Source organism: Electrona antarctica (genome assembly GCF_951216825.1).
Source record: "Electrona antarctica genome assembly, chromosome: 4".
Taxonomy (NCBI): domain Eukaryota; kingdom Metazoa; phylum Chordata; class Actinopteri; order Myctophiformes; family Myctophidae; genus Electrona; species Electrona antarctica.
Window position 1 is genome coordinate 52684603 of NC_136809.1, and position 17672 is coordinate 52702274.

General features: G+C 42.8%; 1 protein-coding gene across 1 annotated transcript in view; it reads left to right on the forward strand.

Moving 5' to 3' along the window:
* The window catches only part of LOC306922123 (bifunctional heparan sulfate N-deacetylase/N-sulfotransferase 4-like), a gene marked incomplete at its 5' end in the record, with an annotated part of 66169 nt that extends 58348 nt beyond the window's left edge, over window positions 1-7821 (forward strand). Inside the window, 4 exons of the mRNA XM_079499519.1 lie at window positions 150-259; window positions 1362-1464; window positions 4042-4152; window positions 7744-7821. Coding sequence (XP_079355645.1) covers window positions 150-259; window positions 1362-1464; window positions 4042-4152; window positions 7744-7752 — 333 coding nt within the window. The 3' untranslated portion in view covers window positions 7753-7821. The remainder of the gene's footprint in view (window positions 1-149; window positions 260-1361; window positions 1465-4041; window positions 4153-7743) is intronic.
* Window positions 7822-17672: the final 9851 nt, after the last annotated feature.

A 17672-nucleotide genomic window follows, 5' to 3' on the forward strand; every position in this document is an offset into this window, starting at 1 on the left:
GCAGACGCACACACAGTCACACAAACTTTATTGCCACACTGTTAATACACTCATCCATCCATAAACAGTACAAACAGTAACCGTTCCGGGTCTGTGTGTGTGTGTGTGTCTGTGCATGTGTGTCTGTGCGTGTTTACGTGCGTGTGTAGCTGCTCATCATAGACGGCCAGCAGCTCAGAAGTGACCCCGCCTCAGTGATGGACGAGGTGCAGAGGTTCCTGGGAGTCACTCCTCACTTCAACTACTCTGAGACCCTCACGTGAGTCATTAGATCTACACACCCTCACGTGAGTCATTAGATCTACAGACCCTCACGTGAGTCATTAGATCTACACACCCTCACGTGAGTCAGATAATCCCCATATAGCCTACAGCAACTTCCGTAAACCGAATTCACTGTAGTAGCCTTTTCATAAATGATATGTACTCACTAAGTACGTATCATGGGACGGGTGGGTTATGAAAAAAAGCTGGCCCCGTGCAACACTAGTACTTAGGCTGGTACTTAGGTCATGAAAGTTTATAATAGTTAGAGAAATTCAAAGTTTCAACACCAAATTAGTAGTAGTAGTAGTAGTGATTTAGAAAAAATAAAAACTTTACTTAAATAATAATCACTATTATGGGTCCATAAAACATTGATTCAGCTCTTTTGAATGCATTAATTGCACACACTATTGGGTGATATGTTTTCTGCCTGTTCGGGGCTGAAACCGAATAGGCCGAAAATGCATTTTTAGCCATTTTCTGCCGAGAATTTTCCTGCCGGATATTTTCTGCGGCCGAATATTCGGCGCATCACTACTTTATCCTCGCGTTGAGCTTCTGTTTTCGCCGAAGTTTTTGTTTTTTGCTGTTTCTCATAAGCGCACGTCCATCTGCCTTGACTTCTGCGCCCGCCCGCTCCTTCCCAGCCCCTCCCACCCCCCCCACCCCTCACTGGGGACCATTCTGGGAAGGAAAATGCAGAAAGGATTGACTTCCAGAGAAGTCTATAACGTTGTTCTAATCCTACCACAGAGCTTCTGTTCTGTGTGACATCATGACAACCTCCTGACAGCACATCATTTATTTCAGGCCTGTATTGTATCCCTTCTGGGGGGGGGGGGGGGGGGGGGGGGGGGGGGGGGGGGTGGAGCTCTCAACTCCTTTTGTCTCTTTTAATTCACGCAGACAAAGAATACAGATAATTATGTTTTGCCTTGTCTGAAACAATAAGACTGAATTTGAACTTCAATCAAGGCTCCGTAGACACACACACCCCTGCACGACAAGTATTGTTTCTGAACGGTATGGCATGGGGGACTAACAGTGAATAGAGATTTTGCCTTGTCTTTTTTGTGTTTGTTCGACTCTCTCAGGTTCGACCCTCAGAAGGGCTTTTGGTGTCAGCTGCTCGATGGTGGGAGGACCAAGTGTTTGGGGAAGAGCAAAGGGAGGAAGTATGCACCCATGGAGCCGGAGGTACACACACACATGCTTCAGCACGCACGCACGCACGCACGCACGCACGCACGCACGCACGCACGCACGCACGCACGCACGCACGCACGCACGCACGCACGCACGCACGCAGAAATAATACAAACTATGACAAACCACGACATCAAATTATGAAATGAAATGTAAAGAACTTTTTTTTGTTTCCTACAAAATCACGACCGTATGTCCATCATATTAATGAACTGGCGACCGGAAGTGCAGCGACGGCCCAAGTCTTCTGAAATAATATATAATTATTCAAAGCTTTGTGCCGCATTTTCACGATTTTTCAAAAATAGCAGACCTACAAGCTCACAGCGCACCACTCGGTGGCGCGCTATGAGCTTGTAGATCTGAACTAAAGTATAACATAATGCTTAGTTAAAACACAAAAATGGGTTCCCGCCCTGAATGGGTTAAAATTGCCTGGGTTCAAGTCCTGTATACCGGAATACGGCTTATAGAGTCCCATTTGTTGTACGACCAGTTCGATGGGTTTCAAGTTGGCCTGGCGGCGGTGTCCCATATCTTCTTTATATGCATTTAGAGGCACCAACCGCTGACTGCTGGGAAGAAACAAGGAACCAACTTGACATTGTCTTTGCCAGGAAACTAACCTCGTTAATGCACACATGCAGAAATACTTATGCAGGTATGCAGTCGACCTTTGGCCATATACTCTTAAACCGGCCTGCAGCAGTTTGGAATCGGAGCGTGCGTGCGTGCGTGCGTGCGTGCGTGCGTGCGTGCGTGCGCGCACACACTTTGTGGGAATGCTCTATATGCATCCAACTCTTTGTGTATAGGAAACAAAAAAAGTTATTTTAACCACACTATTTCATTTTATAATTTGATGTCGTGGTTTTCCATAGTTTTGTATTATTTGTGTGGCGACGTTGACTGCACGATGAGTTTAAAGCGTCTTCAAATCGTACTGTCAGCCAATGTGTTGCAGCCATGATCTTATACAACCTAATTATGAGGATTCAATAGTGAAGCGGCTCCCCCTGAGAGAGGGAGGGAGAGAGGGAGTGAGAGAGGGAGGAGGGAGGGAGAGAGGGAGGGAGGGAGGGAGGGAGGAAGGGAGGGAGGGAGAGAGTGAGGGAGGAAGGGAGGGAGGGAGGGAGGGAGGGAGGGAGGGAGGGAGAGAGAGAGAGAGGGAGGGAGGGAGGGAGGGAGAGAGGGAGGGAAGAGGGGAGGGATGGAGGGAGGAAGGGAGGGAGGGAGGGAGGGAGGGAGGGAGGGAGGGAGGGAGGGAAGAGGGGAGGGATGGAGGGAGGAAGGAAGGGAGGAAGGGCACAGACAGAGCGACACAATCTAATCTATAAATCTGTGTCTCGGCCACTAATTCCATGGAGGAGAGACGCACAGACAATGAATTACACATTTACTCTAACGTGAACACACGCATACGCATGTGTGCGCACGCACGCACATGCACGCACACACACACACACACACGCACACACTTAACATATATTCTATCAGTGGCCTCGCCTGTGTCATGTGTAATTAAAATGTATTGGAGCTTCCAGCCGGGGGAATAGACAAGAGAAGACAAATGAAGGGGAAGTAAGGGAGCAACGGTAAAGATATGTGGCTTCACACATACAGCAGCCGTCGTCTTATGCATGTTTCATGTATTTTAAAATATATATATATATATATATTTTTTGCTTCCTGCCACTGGTCCCCTATAGTGGCCCACAGGTCCTATTGAAGAGAAATAAATGAAGTAATCTTAGGATGGTGACAACGTGCTTCATCTCTCCATTTCTCATTGTCTGCCTCTTCCTCCTCCTCCCCCCGCTCTCTCTCTCACCACAACCTGTTCTTTTGTCTCTCCACCATCCCCAGCAGCATTTCACTATTATGCACCACAAACCTGGAATAATGTTCCAGGTTACATTAGGAAATCCCCAACCATTTTTAAGTATGATGTCTAATAACAGCTAAAGTCTTGCCTGGGCTTTAAATGAGCTGTTTTGTCTTTGTTTTTTGTTAATCAAAGGTTGGAGTGTTTGTTCTAATTTATATGCTCCTTTATCTTACAGTTTTGAATTGTATCTATTATATTTGTTCATTTTGAAGTGTACTGTCTGTATTTGTTTTTATCCTGTAAAGCAGTGGTTCCCAAAGTGGTGTCCTTGAGGGAGTTCCAGGGGGTCCCCAGCTAAATGATAGTTTGGAACAAAATGGACCCTTATGGGTCCATTTGGTTCCATTTGTACACTCTCAGAGTTAAATTAACATTGATTTTACAATATAAATTCGGGTCTCCAAGATAGAAATGCCATTAAATGGGGGTCCGTAGACTTAATACATGTCACACTGGGGGGTCCTTGAAATTAAAACGGGTTGAGAATCACTGCTAGAGCGGTAAAAATATTCTCTTATGGGGGTCCCTGTGGCATATCTTTTCAAATGGGGGTCCTTGACATGAAAAAGTTTGCGAACCACTGCTGTAAAGCACTTTGAATTGCCTTGTGTATGAAAGGTGCTACTGTATATTAACTAATCCAATTGCCTTGCCCCCCCCCTCCTCCCTGTGTGTTCCAGGCCCGGGCGTATCTCTCCAGGTACTACCGGGACCAGAACATTGAGCTGTCCAAGCTGCTCCATCGTCTGGGCCAGCCGCTCCCCTCCTGGCTGCGAGAGGAACTGCAGAAGGTAAACACCTTAGCAGACAGAAAACATGATGATGAAACAAAAACACATGCAAGAATATAGAACTGTTAACGAAACGATAACTACTAGATTGCATGAATGTCAATTGTCCAGGGACGTGCACACATAGACATCAAAGGGGGCTTCAGCCTCTGCCCTTCTACCCGTCTGTAAAACAACTGCCCTCTCCAGACCACGAATGCAGCATTTACTTATGGTGAAAGAAATGCAAAATGCCACTCCTCTCCTTTCCAGCATTCAGGAAGAATTCCTTTTTTTCCCCCAAAGTCTCCTGAACTTGAACGCAGCATTTTGCGCTGAACAAATTTGTTTAGAAATCCATGTCGTCACACACCGCATCTCCACTAGCTAAAGAGTGCTGGGTTGCGCCCCGAAAATAGCAGATCTACAAGCTCTCAACGCGTCGCGCTGCGACGCGTTGAGAGCTTGTAGATCTGCTATTCTCGCTATTTTTGTCTAAAAGTGCCCTCTTACGGGATGTCAGCCCCTGCCTCTCTAACACTCTCTGCACGTCCTTGCAATAGGCCTATCTCACAGCATTTCCCCGCCCCCTTTTGGAGCTAGTGGTGTTATTTTGTCTGCGGTCCATAGGCTTCCATGTTAAAAGAGGTATTTTCACAAGCCACAAACTATACTGTTTTGTAAAGGTAAGGTTTATTCTACTTATTTGAGTTGTTATACCATTGTGTTTTCTTCATATTATTATCGGTCTTTGACATTTTAACATTAGGAAATGTACTTAGATTCTCCAGAGAAAAAAAAGTGTAAATGCTAATGATTAAATGACACCACTAGCTCCGGAAGGGGGCGTGGAAAGGGGGCTGTGAGACAGGCCTATTGTCAGACGGACAGACTCGGGCCTCGCCAGGCCGGATCCAGTGAAGGTCTGCAGCCTGTCTCGCGACATCATCTCACAACGTCGTTGCTGTTATTGTCCTGTTCAGTGAAATGCGCAATGTCTTAACTTCACACTCTGTCCGCCATATCGGAGTCTGTGGACCGCCCCTCCAGAGCATGGGAACTTGGGAATTGCAGATAGCGGACGATGGGAAAACAAGGCTGTCCTTCAACCATGCGAACCAATCATGAAAAAGAAACGCCCATTTTTTTCCCCCGACAGGCAAATATTGTACTGGGGATGGTGTATTGTGATTGGCAATTCAGAAATACTGGATACTGTAATATTGCGGTGCAGTTAACCACATAATATGAACCACATGAACACCCCACAAAAATTAAAATGAAATTCATTTTTGTGCATAGTTCTCATCGTGACATTTTTTTCCAAGAAAAACAATGAAAGGGAAGAAGAGAATACTACAGCTTCAAGTATGATGCTTTGTTAATATTAACCTTACAGCGACATTTACAAAAGATGCATAAATAATTATCAGTCCTCGAGAGGGGTAAAGGGATCAAGGCAGGAAAAGAAAGAAAGTTTGAGCGCTTTTGCCACAAAAAGTACAGGTAAAGGTTTTTTTTTCCTATTTATTTATATATTTACAAGCTTACAAGCTTACGCCACAAACAACCTCTTAGGGCCGATTCATACTCCTATTTTTAGAGCCGAATAAAAGTCGGTTCGGCGCTGTAGAGCCTACAATGTGACGTCATTTGAGGTTCGGGGGGGGCGGGTAGTACCGTCCTAAAGTCGGCTCTTCGGTGCTCCTGAAAATTTCTGACGAGCCGAAATCATTTCGGCACTACAGCGCCGAAACAGCGGTAAAATAGGAGTATGAATCGACCCTTAGCTTCCGACGCATCGCAAAGCAACACATGTTATGGCCAGAGAGATTTGGTTCTAGTGAGAAGAACGAATGAAGGGATCCGAGTGCAGACACCTCTGGCAGTTAACTTAATTATAACTTATAACAGGAATGTTTTCACACAAACAGGGTTAACGTTTGAACTATACTTTGTTGCAATGCAGAGTGATATTTGTTTGACTTTATATATTGTGTGATTGTTGATTGATGACTGATTGTTGGCTCCAGTGTAGAGAGCATACCAACTGTGGGTTTAATGTGTAAAGTGGGCAACTAGTCATTATGTTTATTATGTGGATATTTTGTTGAGCAATATGTGACACTTTAAAATGTGTACATGTAATGTATTGTCTCTGCACATTGGGAAATTAACTGTAAAATTGTGGAATCAATTCAGGTTTGGTATGGTCCAGTGGGAGGGGCTTAGCCTATTTAACCCATTTTGGGTGGGAACCCCTTTTGGTGTTTTAAGTATTATGTTATAATTTAGCTATTGAAAAATAGCAGATCTACAAGCTCATAGCGCGCCACCGAGTGGCGCGCTACAAGCTTGTAGGTCTGCTATTTTTGAAAAATCGTGAAAATATTTATTTCAGAAAACTGGAGGATTTAGAAGAATTTTAAAAAATGCCAATGGGGTCAGACTCCCATTGTCTTAGGCGGCATGGGGTGGGACTCCCATTGATGACTAGGTCGCTTACATTTCATGAGCTGTCATTAGTCAGGTTTCACCTGACAAAAACCACGTCATCTCTGCAGCAAGGACTGTAGATTTTTCTGTAATTTTCCAGTTTTTGGGCTATTTTTCAGTAACCAGTGCCTTTCGGCAAACAACACACTAGGTCAGAGTGTGACCGACACTAAGGAAGCACATTATGTAGGATGCAAGTGGTTGAACCATACAAAAAGGAAAATAAATATTCAGGATAAAGATTCCTTGGTGTAGTTTGTTATTAAAACGTGAAGCCTAAGGCCTCACTCACACCTAAAAACACCGTCTTGTGTCACATGACGGGTGTCACATGGTTTGACCAAACATTTTTTTGTTTGATGGCTGTGTTGTGCCCCCCTCCCCCGCATCAAACAAAAATGTTTGGTCAAACCATGTGACTTCCATTGGAAATGCATTGAGGCAGCCATTAAAGGACCACTTCACCACTTTTCAACATCTCTTCATATAATTGGTCCTCACTAATGTTCATGATAAAACACCACCATTTTTTATTTTAAATATATTTAGATTTTTATTATCGTGAGAACGATGGCTTCAACTTTTGTATTGCAACTTTTCAGGAAAAGAAAGCCTGCCGTTTCTATTAGCTTGGATTCACAATCGATGATGTCACTGGTGGACGGGTTTCTGAACTGCCCACAGCCTTCCTATGAGACACAGACTGAGTAGGAAAACATTGTGGTATTTTATCATGAACATTAGTTAGGACCAATTATAGGAAGAGAAGTTGAAAAGTGGTGAAGTGGTCCTTTAAACACGGACAAGACACGGACAAGACAGCCGTCTCAATATTGAGGCCTAAAATCTAAATTATTATTGTTGTTATGATGTACAGTAAGTACACAAGTCACATGTGGCAACATGTCACGTTATTTGTTACTCCTTGTGAACTATACTATAGGAGTCTCCTGACAAAATGAAAATAACATTGTACATACTACTGTAAATACTGGTCAACAATGCATTAACGTTCATCCTTTTGCCCTTTTCTCTCTCACTCCTTTCTCCCTCATTCTCTGCCTCTGTCCGTCCGTCCGTCCGTCCGTCCATCCGTCTCTCTCTCTCTTCCTGAAGGTCAGATAACCTTTGAGTCCAGGAGCCAGGGTCGTCCGAGCTCACGGGTCACGGAGCGACGAGAGACCGAGGAGGGCGAGGGCCTGACCTTCAGGTGAACTTTTCTGTGTCCCTGTGATGAACTCTTGAGGTGAAGGACGGACGGTGTGAAGGACACTGCTGCGTCCTTCACTGGGAGACCACATGACACCTCTGACTGGACGCAATAAGACTGAACCCTGGAGGAGACAGACGGACGGACGGACGGACGGACGAGCATAGATATAAAAAAAATAATAGATGCCTCATTGGCCGCTGCAGTTGATTGGAGCGACGTGTCTCCATTGGAGGCAGGAAGTCAAGCGGACCTGCTGCTGCAGAAGGCATTTGGCTGGATTAAGGCACGCTGCGTTGTGGCGTCGCTGCCCAAGCGACGTCATGCACTCATGCGACTCCTCGTCGTGGGCTCTCGCTGTCAACTCGGAAGTGACTACTGGGCCAATCGCAGCGCGTCTTTTCCCGGGGGGACTTCTGTTCACGCACGCAAAGGAAATCCCCTGGAGAATTGTGCCTTCAGTTTTGACATAGCGCCCCCCAGAGGCCGGAAAGAAGAGGCGTCTTTACCTTTTTATGTCTATGCGGACGATTGGATCGATGTTTGGATGGTTCCAGAAAACAACAGTTTCAAGGATAATTGCAATCAAGAAAATGTTCTCTGGAAAGCAACAATTGGGGTCCAGGGTCTGGGCGGGGGGGGGGGGGGGGGGGGGGGGGGGGGGGGGTCCGGCAGTGTCTATGCTATATTATGGTTTCTATGATTCTTTTTTTTTTTTTGGTTTTGTTTTGTTTGTGTTTTCACATTTAATTTATGGTGCCAGAAACAGCGCTGGTCAGCTGTGCTTGGATCCCATAGGAATAACGTTGCACTATATGTTCTGTACTTCTGTTCCCCCCCCCCCCCCCCCATAAGACATGCAAGCACACTAAAGTGATTTTTTTTTACTTTGGTTTGGTATGAACTGTACATTAACAAAACCCTGATTTATCTATCATGAAGAAAGCGCATGGACTCAGGGTTGGTGACAAGCTGTTATTTTCTATTATCGGTTTTAATCTTTATTGTTTTTTTTTAAATTCTCTTAGTTTTTAAGTGGAGCTAGTTTTTTTTTTTACCCCCCTCTGTATTCTATTCTTACAGCCTTGTCCACCCATAGCGAGGTCAATGGAGGCTTTCATGGCGAGGTTTAAGAGTCAACCATTGAAGCACAGAAGCAAAGATGTCTGGTCTGCACACTGCTTTTCCTGTGATAGGTCCTGCAGAGAACAGCTGTGTCCAGTTACACCTGATTATTTCAGCACTATAAAGGACTGAGAACATGATAAAAGAAAAAACAGGTGTGCTTCCTCTGGAAACTGCCCTTTGTTTAAGGCAGTGGGTGCTCAGCTTTGAAAATAACTTCACTCGTGAACCAACTAAATGGAAAAAAACAACTAAATGGAAAAAAAGTATTTTAGTCTGCTTCGGCTATAGTGCCGAAACGCGTCGGCGTTCTCAAATAAACATGAGAAATTGCATCTTCTGAGCCAGTCTTGCATTGTTTTATTTGCCGCTTTTTCCATTTAGTTGGTTTTATGAGTTTGTGAGACGAACATTGTGGTCTCCCGTTAATTATAGACAGACTTGTCTGCTTATAGCACGGTTTTCTAATGCTTCCTCCACACAAGTCTCGAGTCTCCGCTTCCGTTCCGTCGCCTTTTGCCAGTCGTGTACATTTTGCCCTACTGTAAATCAAATGAGTTGAAGCAGAAGCGCATCTACAGTAAGGTTGCTGCTGAAGCAGAAATGTACATTTAATTAATTATATTTTAAAATGTTTTTTTTTTTGTGAGCGTAAATGGCGAACGATAGACAACAACGTCCTTTGCACCGCTTTCAGGGGGGGGGGGGGGGGTGGCGTTAATATTACAGACTAGTGGGGAAGCATTGAAAAATTGTGGAGAAGTTGTCTGGCCTGAGAGTCAAGTCTCCAGTCAACTGCTGTGGTGGACCAGTGGTTTTCAACCCGTTTCCTTTCAAGGCCCATTGTTTAGTGGTGCCACACGGACCACCATGTGATGAACATTTATTTAGCCTCTCGGACCCAAATCTAAAGAACATATTGTTGTCGTTGGACAAGATTTTGTCCACAATTCCATGCTGTATTGATGTTGGTATACCATTAGGACTCAGAGAGAACAGGCAAACGTTGACTCGTGTATTCACCTTTTTCCTAGGCTGTGTGTGTTCCACTTCCTGTCGATTTCATTGGACATCATTGGTCATCTGACCAGTTTCATTGGATTTCATTGGATCAAATCGACAGGAAGTGGAGCACACACAGCCTACTGTAGGAAAAAGGTGAATAGACTTCTTGTAAATTGAAGTAATGCAGGTTGTTTAACCCATTTAGGCCTGATGTCGAAATTAAAAAAATGTCTTCTGAAAGAATATATGTTCAATTTTCAAAGATTTGTGCCGCATTTTCACGATTTGTCAAAAATAGCAGATCTACAAGCTCGTAGCGCGCCACCGAGTGGCGCGCTACGAGCTTGTAGATCTGCTATTTTTCAATGGCTAAATTATAACAATGTTTAAAAAAACACCAAAAGGGGTTCCCGCCCCAAAAGGGGTTAACAATAATGTAACTCTTGAGAGCGTAAAGAAGAAGGGGTCCATTTTGGTTACCAACTCTCCGTCATTTGGGACCACCTGGAAAAAAAACCCTCAAGGACCACTGGTGGTCCCCAGACCACTGGTTGAGAACCACTGTCCTAGACTGTATCCTACTGTAAGATTGAACTCCCGATAGTAGCTACTGTAAAGACGGACACTTTAGTTTTCCAATTGCTTTGGCGGTGTCTCATGTAAGCCTAAATTAACTTTTTCCTATTATTTCCTTCTTTTTTTTTCTTTTCTTTTTTACCAGTTGCCAATGTTGATTATAGCTTCAGTTTGAATGCAAAACAGGTAAAAATCTAAAACAAATACTCAAAAAAACTGTAAATGTCCAACACAAAAACCAAAATAAAAGAGAGGGTTATGATTACCAGCACAGACATGTTTTTGATTCAGTTCGTGTGCGCACATGCACACACAGACACTGAGATACACATGAGATCTACTAGGCCCAAGTAAAGGTTATTTCATATTTATTTGACCAAGTGTTGTACACGAGAATGATGAAAATGTACATGGAATACAACATTGACGCGACAAGTTTCAGTGGTTTATTTTAACTAAATTCACATTAATGTAAATTACAGTTCAGTTATACATACACTATTTAAACATATTCTGCACCGGTGCCATATGAGACTTCAGTGTAGTAATACACTATTTTAGTTGCAACTGTCTGCACCTGACTCCCCCTCCCTCACTGTACCACCCCTATTAAAAAAAATCACACCCGTGTGAACTGAGTGGTGCAACTCCCCTCTCCCCCTGCCCCTCTCTCTCTCTCGCTCTCTCTCTCTCTCTCTCTCTCTCTCTCTCTCTCTCTCTCTCTCATTAGCAGGCAACAGTGCAGCACCATCTCTCTCTGGTTCTGGCACAACAGCGCCACTTTTGCCCCTACTGGTACTCTAAACATAGTAACATAGTAACATAGTCCCATAGTGACATTGCTGTTCCATGAGTGGTTGCACCACTCAAAAATGTCTCAATGCTGACAGACGGTCAGCAAGTGGATTCATGAATGTATGTATTTATAGACAATATTTTAGGCCAATAAAAAAAGTCTATATAGAGGGTATGCGCGTGACATCATCATCAAACCCGGAAGTTATGCAGGAATGCCTACTGAGTGGCAAAAAACGACTTTCTGGCCTTGACAACCCATGCATCCAAACAGAAAAGTCCTATCTGATTGCATTAAACAACATTAAACAATGTTAAACTCACTTTGCATGTTGCTTTGCCACTCGATGTGCCATTCACTTTAAGCATGCGCATACCCTCTATACCAAATTTTGCACTTTAAACAAAAGAAGCCTGTCGGCTGCGGACTATCTGGAGTGAGTGTGGAAGTACACGTAAAGAAACACACGCATGATCTTACCGTCAGCCTGTAGTGTGCCCTTTTGACCACAGAGTGGTGCTCTAATGTCAAATTAGATTATACTAGACATCTATAATCTGAAATTCATTCAGTTGCGTCTCTGAATACATTTAAGTTAATTAACATTATGTACAGTCTAGTCTATCTAATATAGCTCATATGAATGTACTACATACAGTACACACTATGAACAAGTGAGTGTGAGAATTAATAGTCTGTCTACACAACAGGCCTTCTACAGTATCTGGATGAATACACTGCATGTACTATCAAATGTTGAATATATGAATAGCCTACATAAATAAAAAATAAATACATAATTAAGAAGTAGTGAAAATAGACGTTCTACATTAAGCTCGCGAAGCGTGTGCTTGTAGATCTGCTATAGTTTGGCTCCCAGGCAAACTCTCTCTAATCTCTTTTGGGACTCTCGACCTGAAAAGTTTGGGAAACACTGCTGTATAGATTTAAAGGACCACTTTTCAACCCATCTTCATATAATAGGTCCTCACTAATAATCATGATAAAATGGCACCATTTTTTTGGCTGTGGGCAGTTCAGAATCCCGTCCACATCATCGTTAGGCAGATTTTACAAAAATGTTTAGATTTTTAGAACGATAGCTTCCATTTTCGCATTGCAACTTTTCAGGACTAGAAAGCCGGCAGCTATATTAGCTTGGATTCCCCATCGATGATGTCACTGGTGGACGGGTTTCTGAACTGCCCCCTATAGCCCTCCTTCTATGAACTCAGACAGAGTAGAAAGAAATGGTGCCATTTTATCATGATTATTAGTGAGGACCTAGTATATGAAAATAGGTTGAAAAGTGGTGAAGTGGTCCTTTAAAGATGTGGTTGTTAAATTGAAGTTTTCATGAATACTAATTAAGCCAGGCTGGTACAAACAGAGGCCACAATAACATCAATGCACTCTATATTGACTTTCACAAAAATTTATGTGAAAAAAAATTTATCGAAAGTTATTTCGAGAGCAATATTACCTGCCATGACATACAAATTAAGAATGCTCAGGTTAAGAATTGAAGGGGAAAAAGCAGTGGTATTATAATATAGACCGATAGATATTTATTATAATTTATTGTGACTATTCTTTTGTACAAAGATTCCGGCTCAGATTTTCTGTTTGTTAGGTCAACAGGAGTTGTTCCTCTCAAGCAAACAAAGTCTACACAGAAAATGGTTGTCATTCCTGTGAACATTGTTTGACATGCCGTCGCTAAGCACTGTGCGTGTGTGTGTGTGTGTGTGTGTGTGTGTGTGTGTGTGTGTGTGTGTGTGTGTGTGTGTGCGTGCGTGCAAACACGCACTCATTCCATATACTGTACAACGAAAGGTCCTTCAAACAAAGTGAGGGGGCAATTATTTACTTAACCGTTAAGTAGGTTTTTGTATTCTATGCTTAGTGGTTGCTTATTTAAAACGAGGCTATAGGCATTCATAAATGGCATTTCACTGCATGGTAAAAAAAATGCACACACACCTGTGTGTGTGTTTGTGTGTGTGTGTGTGTGTGTGTGTGTGTGTTAGAGAAAGACAGGGGAGAGAGAGATACACACGCACGCGTGTGTGTGTGTGTGTGTGTGTGTGTGTGTGTGTGTGTGTGTGCGACTGCATGTGTGTGTGATTCTATTTAAATTGTCTGACAGGGTAGTGCTCACTTTCTCACTTGTCAGAGAGAACAGAGCTGAAAGAGCTCCGTTGTACAGACCAGGAGCACTGGGTCTGGGAGGGACGTCTGACCACTCAACACACAACGACATCTTTAACAAAACCTTTGCTTTATGAAACAATAATCTCAGGTCACATCTGTAAACATCAAATCAAAAGGTAGTTACAGTAAGTGTCGTACTATATTCAAGTGTATTAAATTGTCGCCCTTCGATTATCAAAGTCAAACTCACAATACTGGAATTACATCACTATAGGACATACAACGGCATACATACGGCACATGATGGCAAACTATTAACCCATTCAGGCCTGACGTCGAAATAAAAAAAAATATGTTTTCTAAATCATGACAATTTTCGGAAAGATTTGAGGCACATTTTAACGATTTTTCAAAAATAGCAGACCTACAAGTTCATAGCGCGCCACTCGGTGGCGCGCTATGAGCTTGTAGATCTGCTATTTTTCAATAGCTAAATTACAACATAATGTTTAAAACACCAAAAGGGGTTCCCGCCCAAAATGGGTTAATAGTTAATGTGGTTAAACGCTAACGTGACATGGATGCGTTCCAGGTCTCAATGGATTAACACAGCTACTGTATACAGACGGTGCTCAAAGCTCAAGCTGATCAACAATTAGTTGCACGCTGAAAATAGCAGACGTACAAGTTCACCACCACGCAATGCGTCAGGCCGCCGTGTGCTGTTGTGAGCTTGTAGAGCAGTGGTTCCCAAACTTTTTCATGTCAATTAAGGACCCCCAGATTGACACTAATGAGCTCGCGGACGCCCGATTGAAAATATAAGCCATGGACCCCGATAAGAGAAGCTGTTTGCGGCTCTAGCAGAGATTGTCAACCATTTTCAGTTCAAGGGCCCCGCGGACATCTCTGGGACCCCAATTTATATTGTAAAATCAATGTTAATTTAACTCTGAGAGTGTACAAATGGAACCAAATGGACCCTGACAGACCCATAAGGGTCCATTTGGTTACAAACTATCATTTAGCTGGAGACCCAGACCAGACAGTGGCCTTGTGGTTACAGTGTCCGCCCTGAAACTGCGAGGTCGGGGGTTCGATCCCCGGCCGGGTCATACCAAAGACTGTAAAAATGGGACCCAAATGGGACCCAATGCCTCCCTGCTTGGCACTCGGCATCAATGGGTTGGATTGGGGGGTCAAATCAACTAATGATTCCCGAGCACGGCGCACGGCTGCGGCTCACCGTGTGATTAACGTGTACGACTTTGACTTTGACCCCCTGGAACTCCCTCAAGGACCCCTGGGGGCCCCCGGACACCATTTTGGGAACCCATGTTGTAGAACATGTGCTCTTTTCGGTGAACCACACCTGCATGTAATGTAACTAACTGCAGTCGCAGTCGAACAAATAATTACAAAGAAGAAAAACAACAAAAAAAGTTCTTCTTTCTAATTATTTGTTCGGCCCGTTTGTTGTCATGATTTGTCACAACTCGAGTTGGCTTTGTGCGAGGCTTAAAAGGTCTTTAAATAAATACTTTTTGAAAAGTCTATGAGGAAAATGTACGAGGGGAATCATTTCCTGCGACGCTATAACTCAGGCTTAACTCTAACTGCAGGGATTTAAGTACAATTGTGGCGATGACAAACACTGAATACATGCATGCTTTTTTGTAAATCTCCTGTCGTATTAACTCAGAGACAGGTCCCTCACAGAGAACAAGAACATGCTAAAGAAACACTGATCCAACAATCCCACTTGGTAACATACCATGATAGCATATCATAACATACCATAACATGATAATTGTACATGTGTACAGTACTTTCTCATGTTTTGTTTTGTCCATCGGTCATGTGTGCGTGCGTGTGTGCGTGCGTGCGTGCGAGCGTGCGTGCGTGCGTGCGTGAGTGCGTGTCAGTGCGTGTGTGTGTGCGTGCGTGCGTGAATATCTGCACTGAGTCACATATGTCTTGGTATCCTGTCAGACACAATTTACAGTAGGTATTTATAGCCTTTGTTTAGACTAGTACAGTATATGCCGTGTCAGAGAAAGCATCATGAATCCAACGAACACCCGGGTCACAGAGTTTATAACGATGCCCTTATATGGGCGCCGTGCTTCAGTACTTCAGTGGTTTCCAACCTTTTCCGTGTCGAGGTCCATTATTTATTTGGCCTTTGAGCCACGTACATACGGACCACTATTTGAGCCACGTACATACGGACCACCATTTGAGCCACGTACATACGGACCACCATTTGAGCCACGTACATACGGACCACCATTTGAGCCACGTACATACGGACCACCATTTGAGCCACGTACATACGGACCACCATTTGAGCCACGTACATACGGACCACCATTTGATCGCAGACAAACTGAAGAATATTTTGTTGTCGTCGTTGGCTAAGATTTTGTCCACATTTGCCGTTGCCGTTGGAAAACGTTGATCAAAGTAACAATTCTTCTACATGCTCTAATTGTGTAGACTTCTTGTAAATTAAGTAATGCCAGATAACAATAGTGTAACTCTTGAGAGCGTAAAATGAAACCAAATGGACCTGTATGGGTCCATTTGGTTTCATTTTACGCTCTCAAGATTTAAAGATCTATAAGAGTCCATTTGGTTACCAACTCATTTAGCTGGGGGACCACCTGGAACCCCCTCAAGGACCACTGGTGGTCCCCGGACCACTGGTTGAAAACCACTGTATTACCTGGATGCATTTGTGCATCACATGTTTTACTTAAGTAAAAGTATGAATACTGCAATATAGAAATTATTATAGAAATATATATTATATGTAATAATTAAGTATTGGTATCTAAATGTTAATTGTAAGTAGAAAGTACCCATATTCCATTCCACGTTTTGAAATGTATCGAAATCTTTCGAAACAATTGTGAACTTGTAGATCGGCTATATTTTCAAATGGCTGAAATGTGTATATATACTGTATATATATATATATATATAGGGCTTAAGTGGTTAATGTTTGTTTTGTAATAATAATTAAAATCTACAAAGTTTTCAAATAATTGTAGTGGAGTAAAAAGTACAATATTTTCCTCAGAGATGTGGTAGAAGTAAAAGTACTGAACATTGGAAATACTCCAGCAAAGTAAAAAGTACTTCATAATTGTACAGTACTTAAGTAAATGTACAGTTATACTTTCCAATATTGAAAGATATCTTGGTCCCTCTTCAACACACAAAAAAGCAAGAAATCACAGTAAAATACAACACAACCAGTTCAAACGAAAATACAAAAGCAACACAGACAACATTTCTGTCTATAATTTAGATTAAAAATTCTGTCGTTTTTCACATCACACCAAAGAAAAAGACATATACACAAATACAGAGATAAGATTCAGTGCTGTCCAAAACCTCACTGTCAAATAAGTGCTAATACGTTAGAGAGAGAGAGATGAAAGAAAGGTGTTGGAATTGGTTCCCGTACACCGCTCAAGTTCCCTTTTCTCTCCCTTTTAAAATGGTTACAATGAAGGTGACCCACCAAAGTAATTAAAGAACATACTGAACTGGTCAGTCCTTTTCTATAAGTCTAGTCGTGTCTTCACCCTGAAGTCACTTCATTCATTCATACTGTACTGTGTAGAGTAGACCACACCATTTCAACTCAGTCAGGCGTGGTGGGACTCATTTCAACGAAGACAGTCACCTTTCACACATGGCAGCTACATACTGACCCCCTTTTCCACCGGTTGGTTCCCAATGGGAACCGGTTCAGTTCTTTTTGCTTCTTAGTCCATGAGCCAGAGCTCCAAAATTGGTGGGAAAAACTAGACCTATATTAAATTGTTTATAGGATCAATACAAATTAATACATGATAACCCTTCCACAGTAGTAGCTTTTTCATATATTTTTTCGATTATTTTGCACATTTTCCTTCATAATGCCCTCATTTGCATATTTAAAAATGTAAAATTTGTAATACAATACATCTTTGTCTTCGTGTAAGCACTCAACTGGGGAAGTTTCATGGTGAAAACAATCTAATATAGGTATGGTTTTGCCCACTGAATTCATAATTAACGTTCCAATTTTGGAGCTATCTGGCTCATGGACTAAGAACCACAAAGAACTGAACCGGTTCCCATTGGGAACCAACCGGTGGAAAAGGGGGCCACTGTGCTATCTCT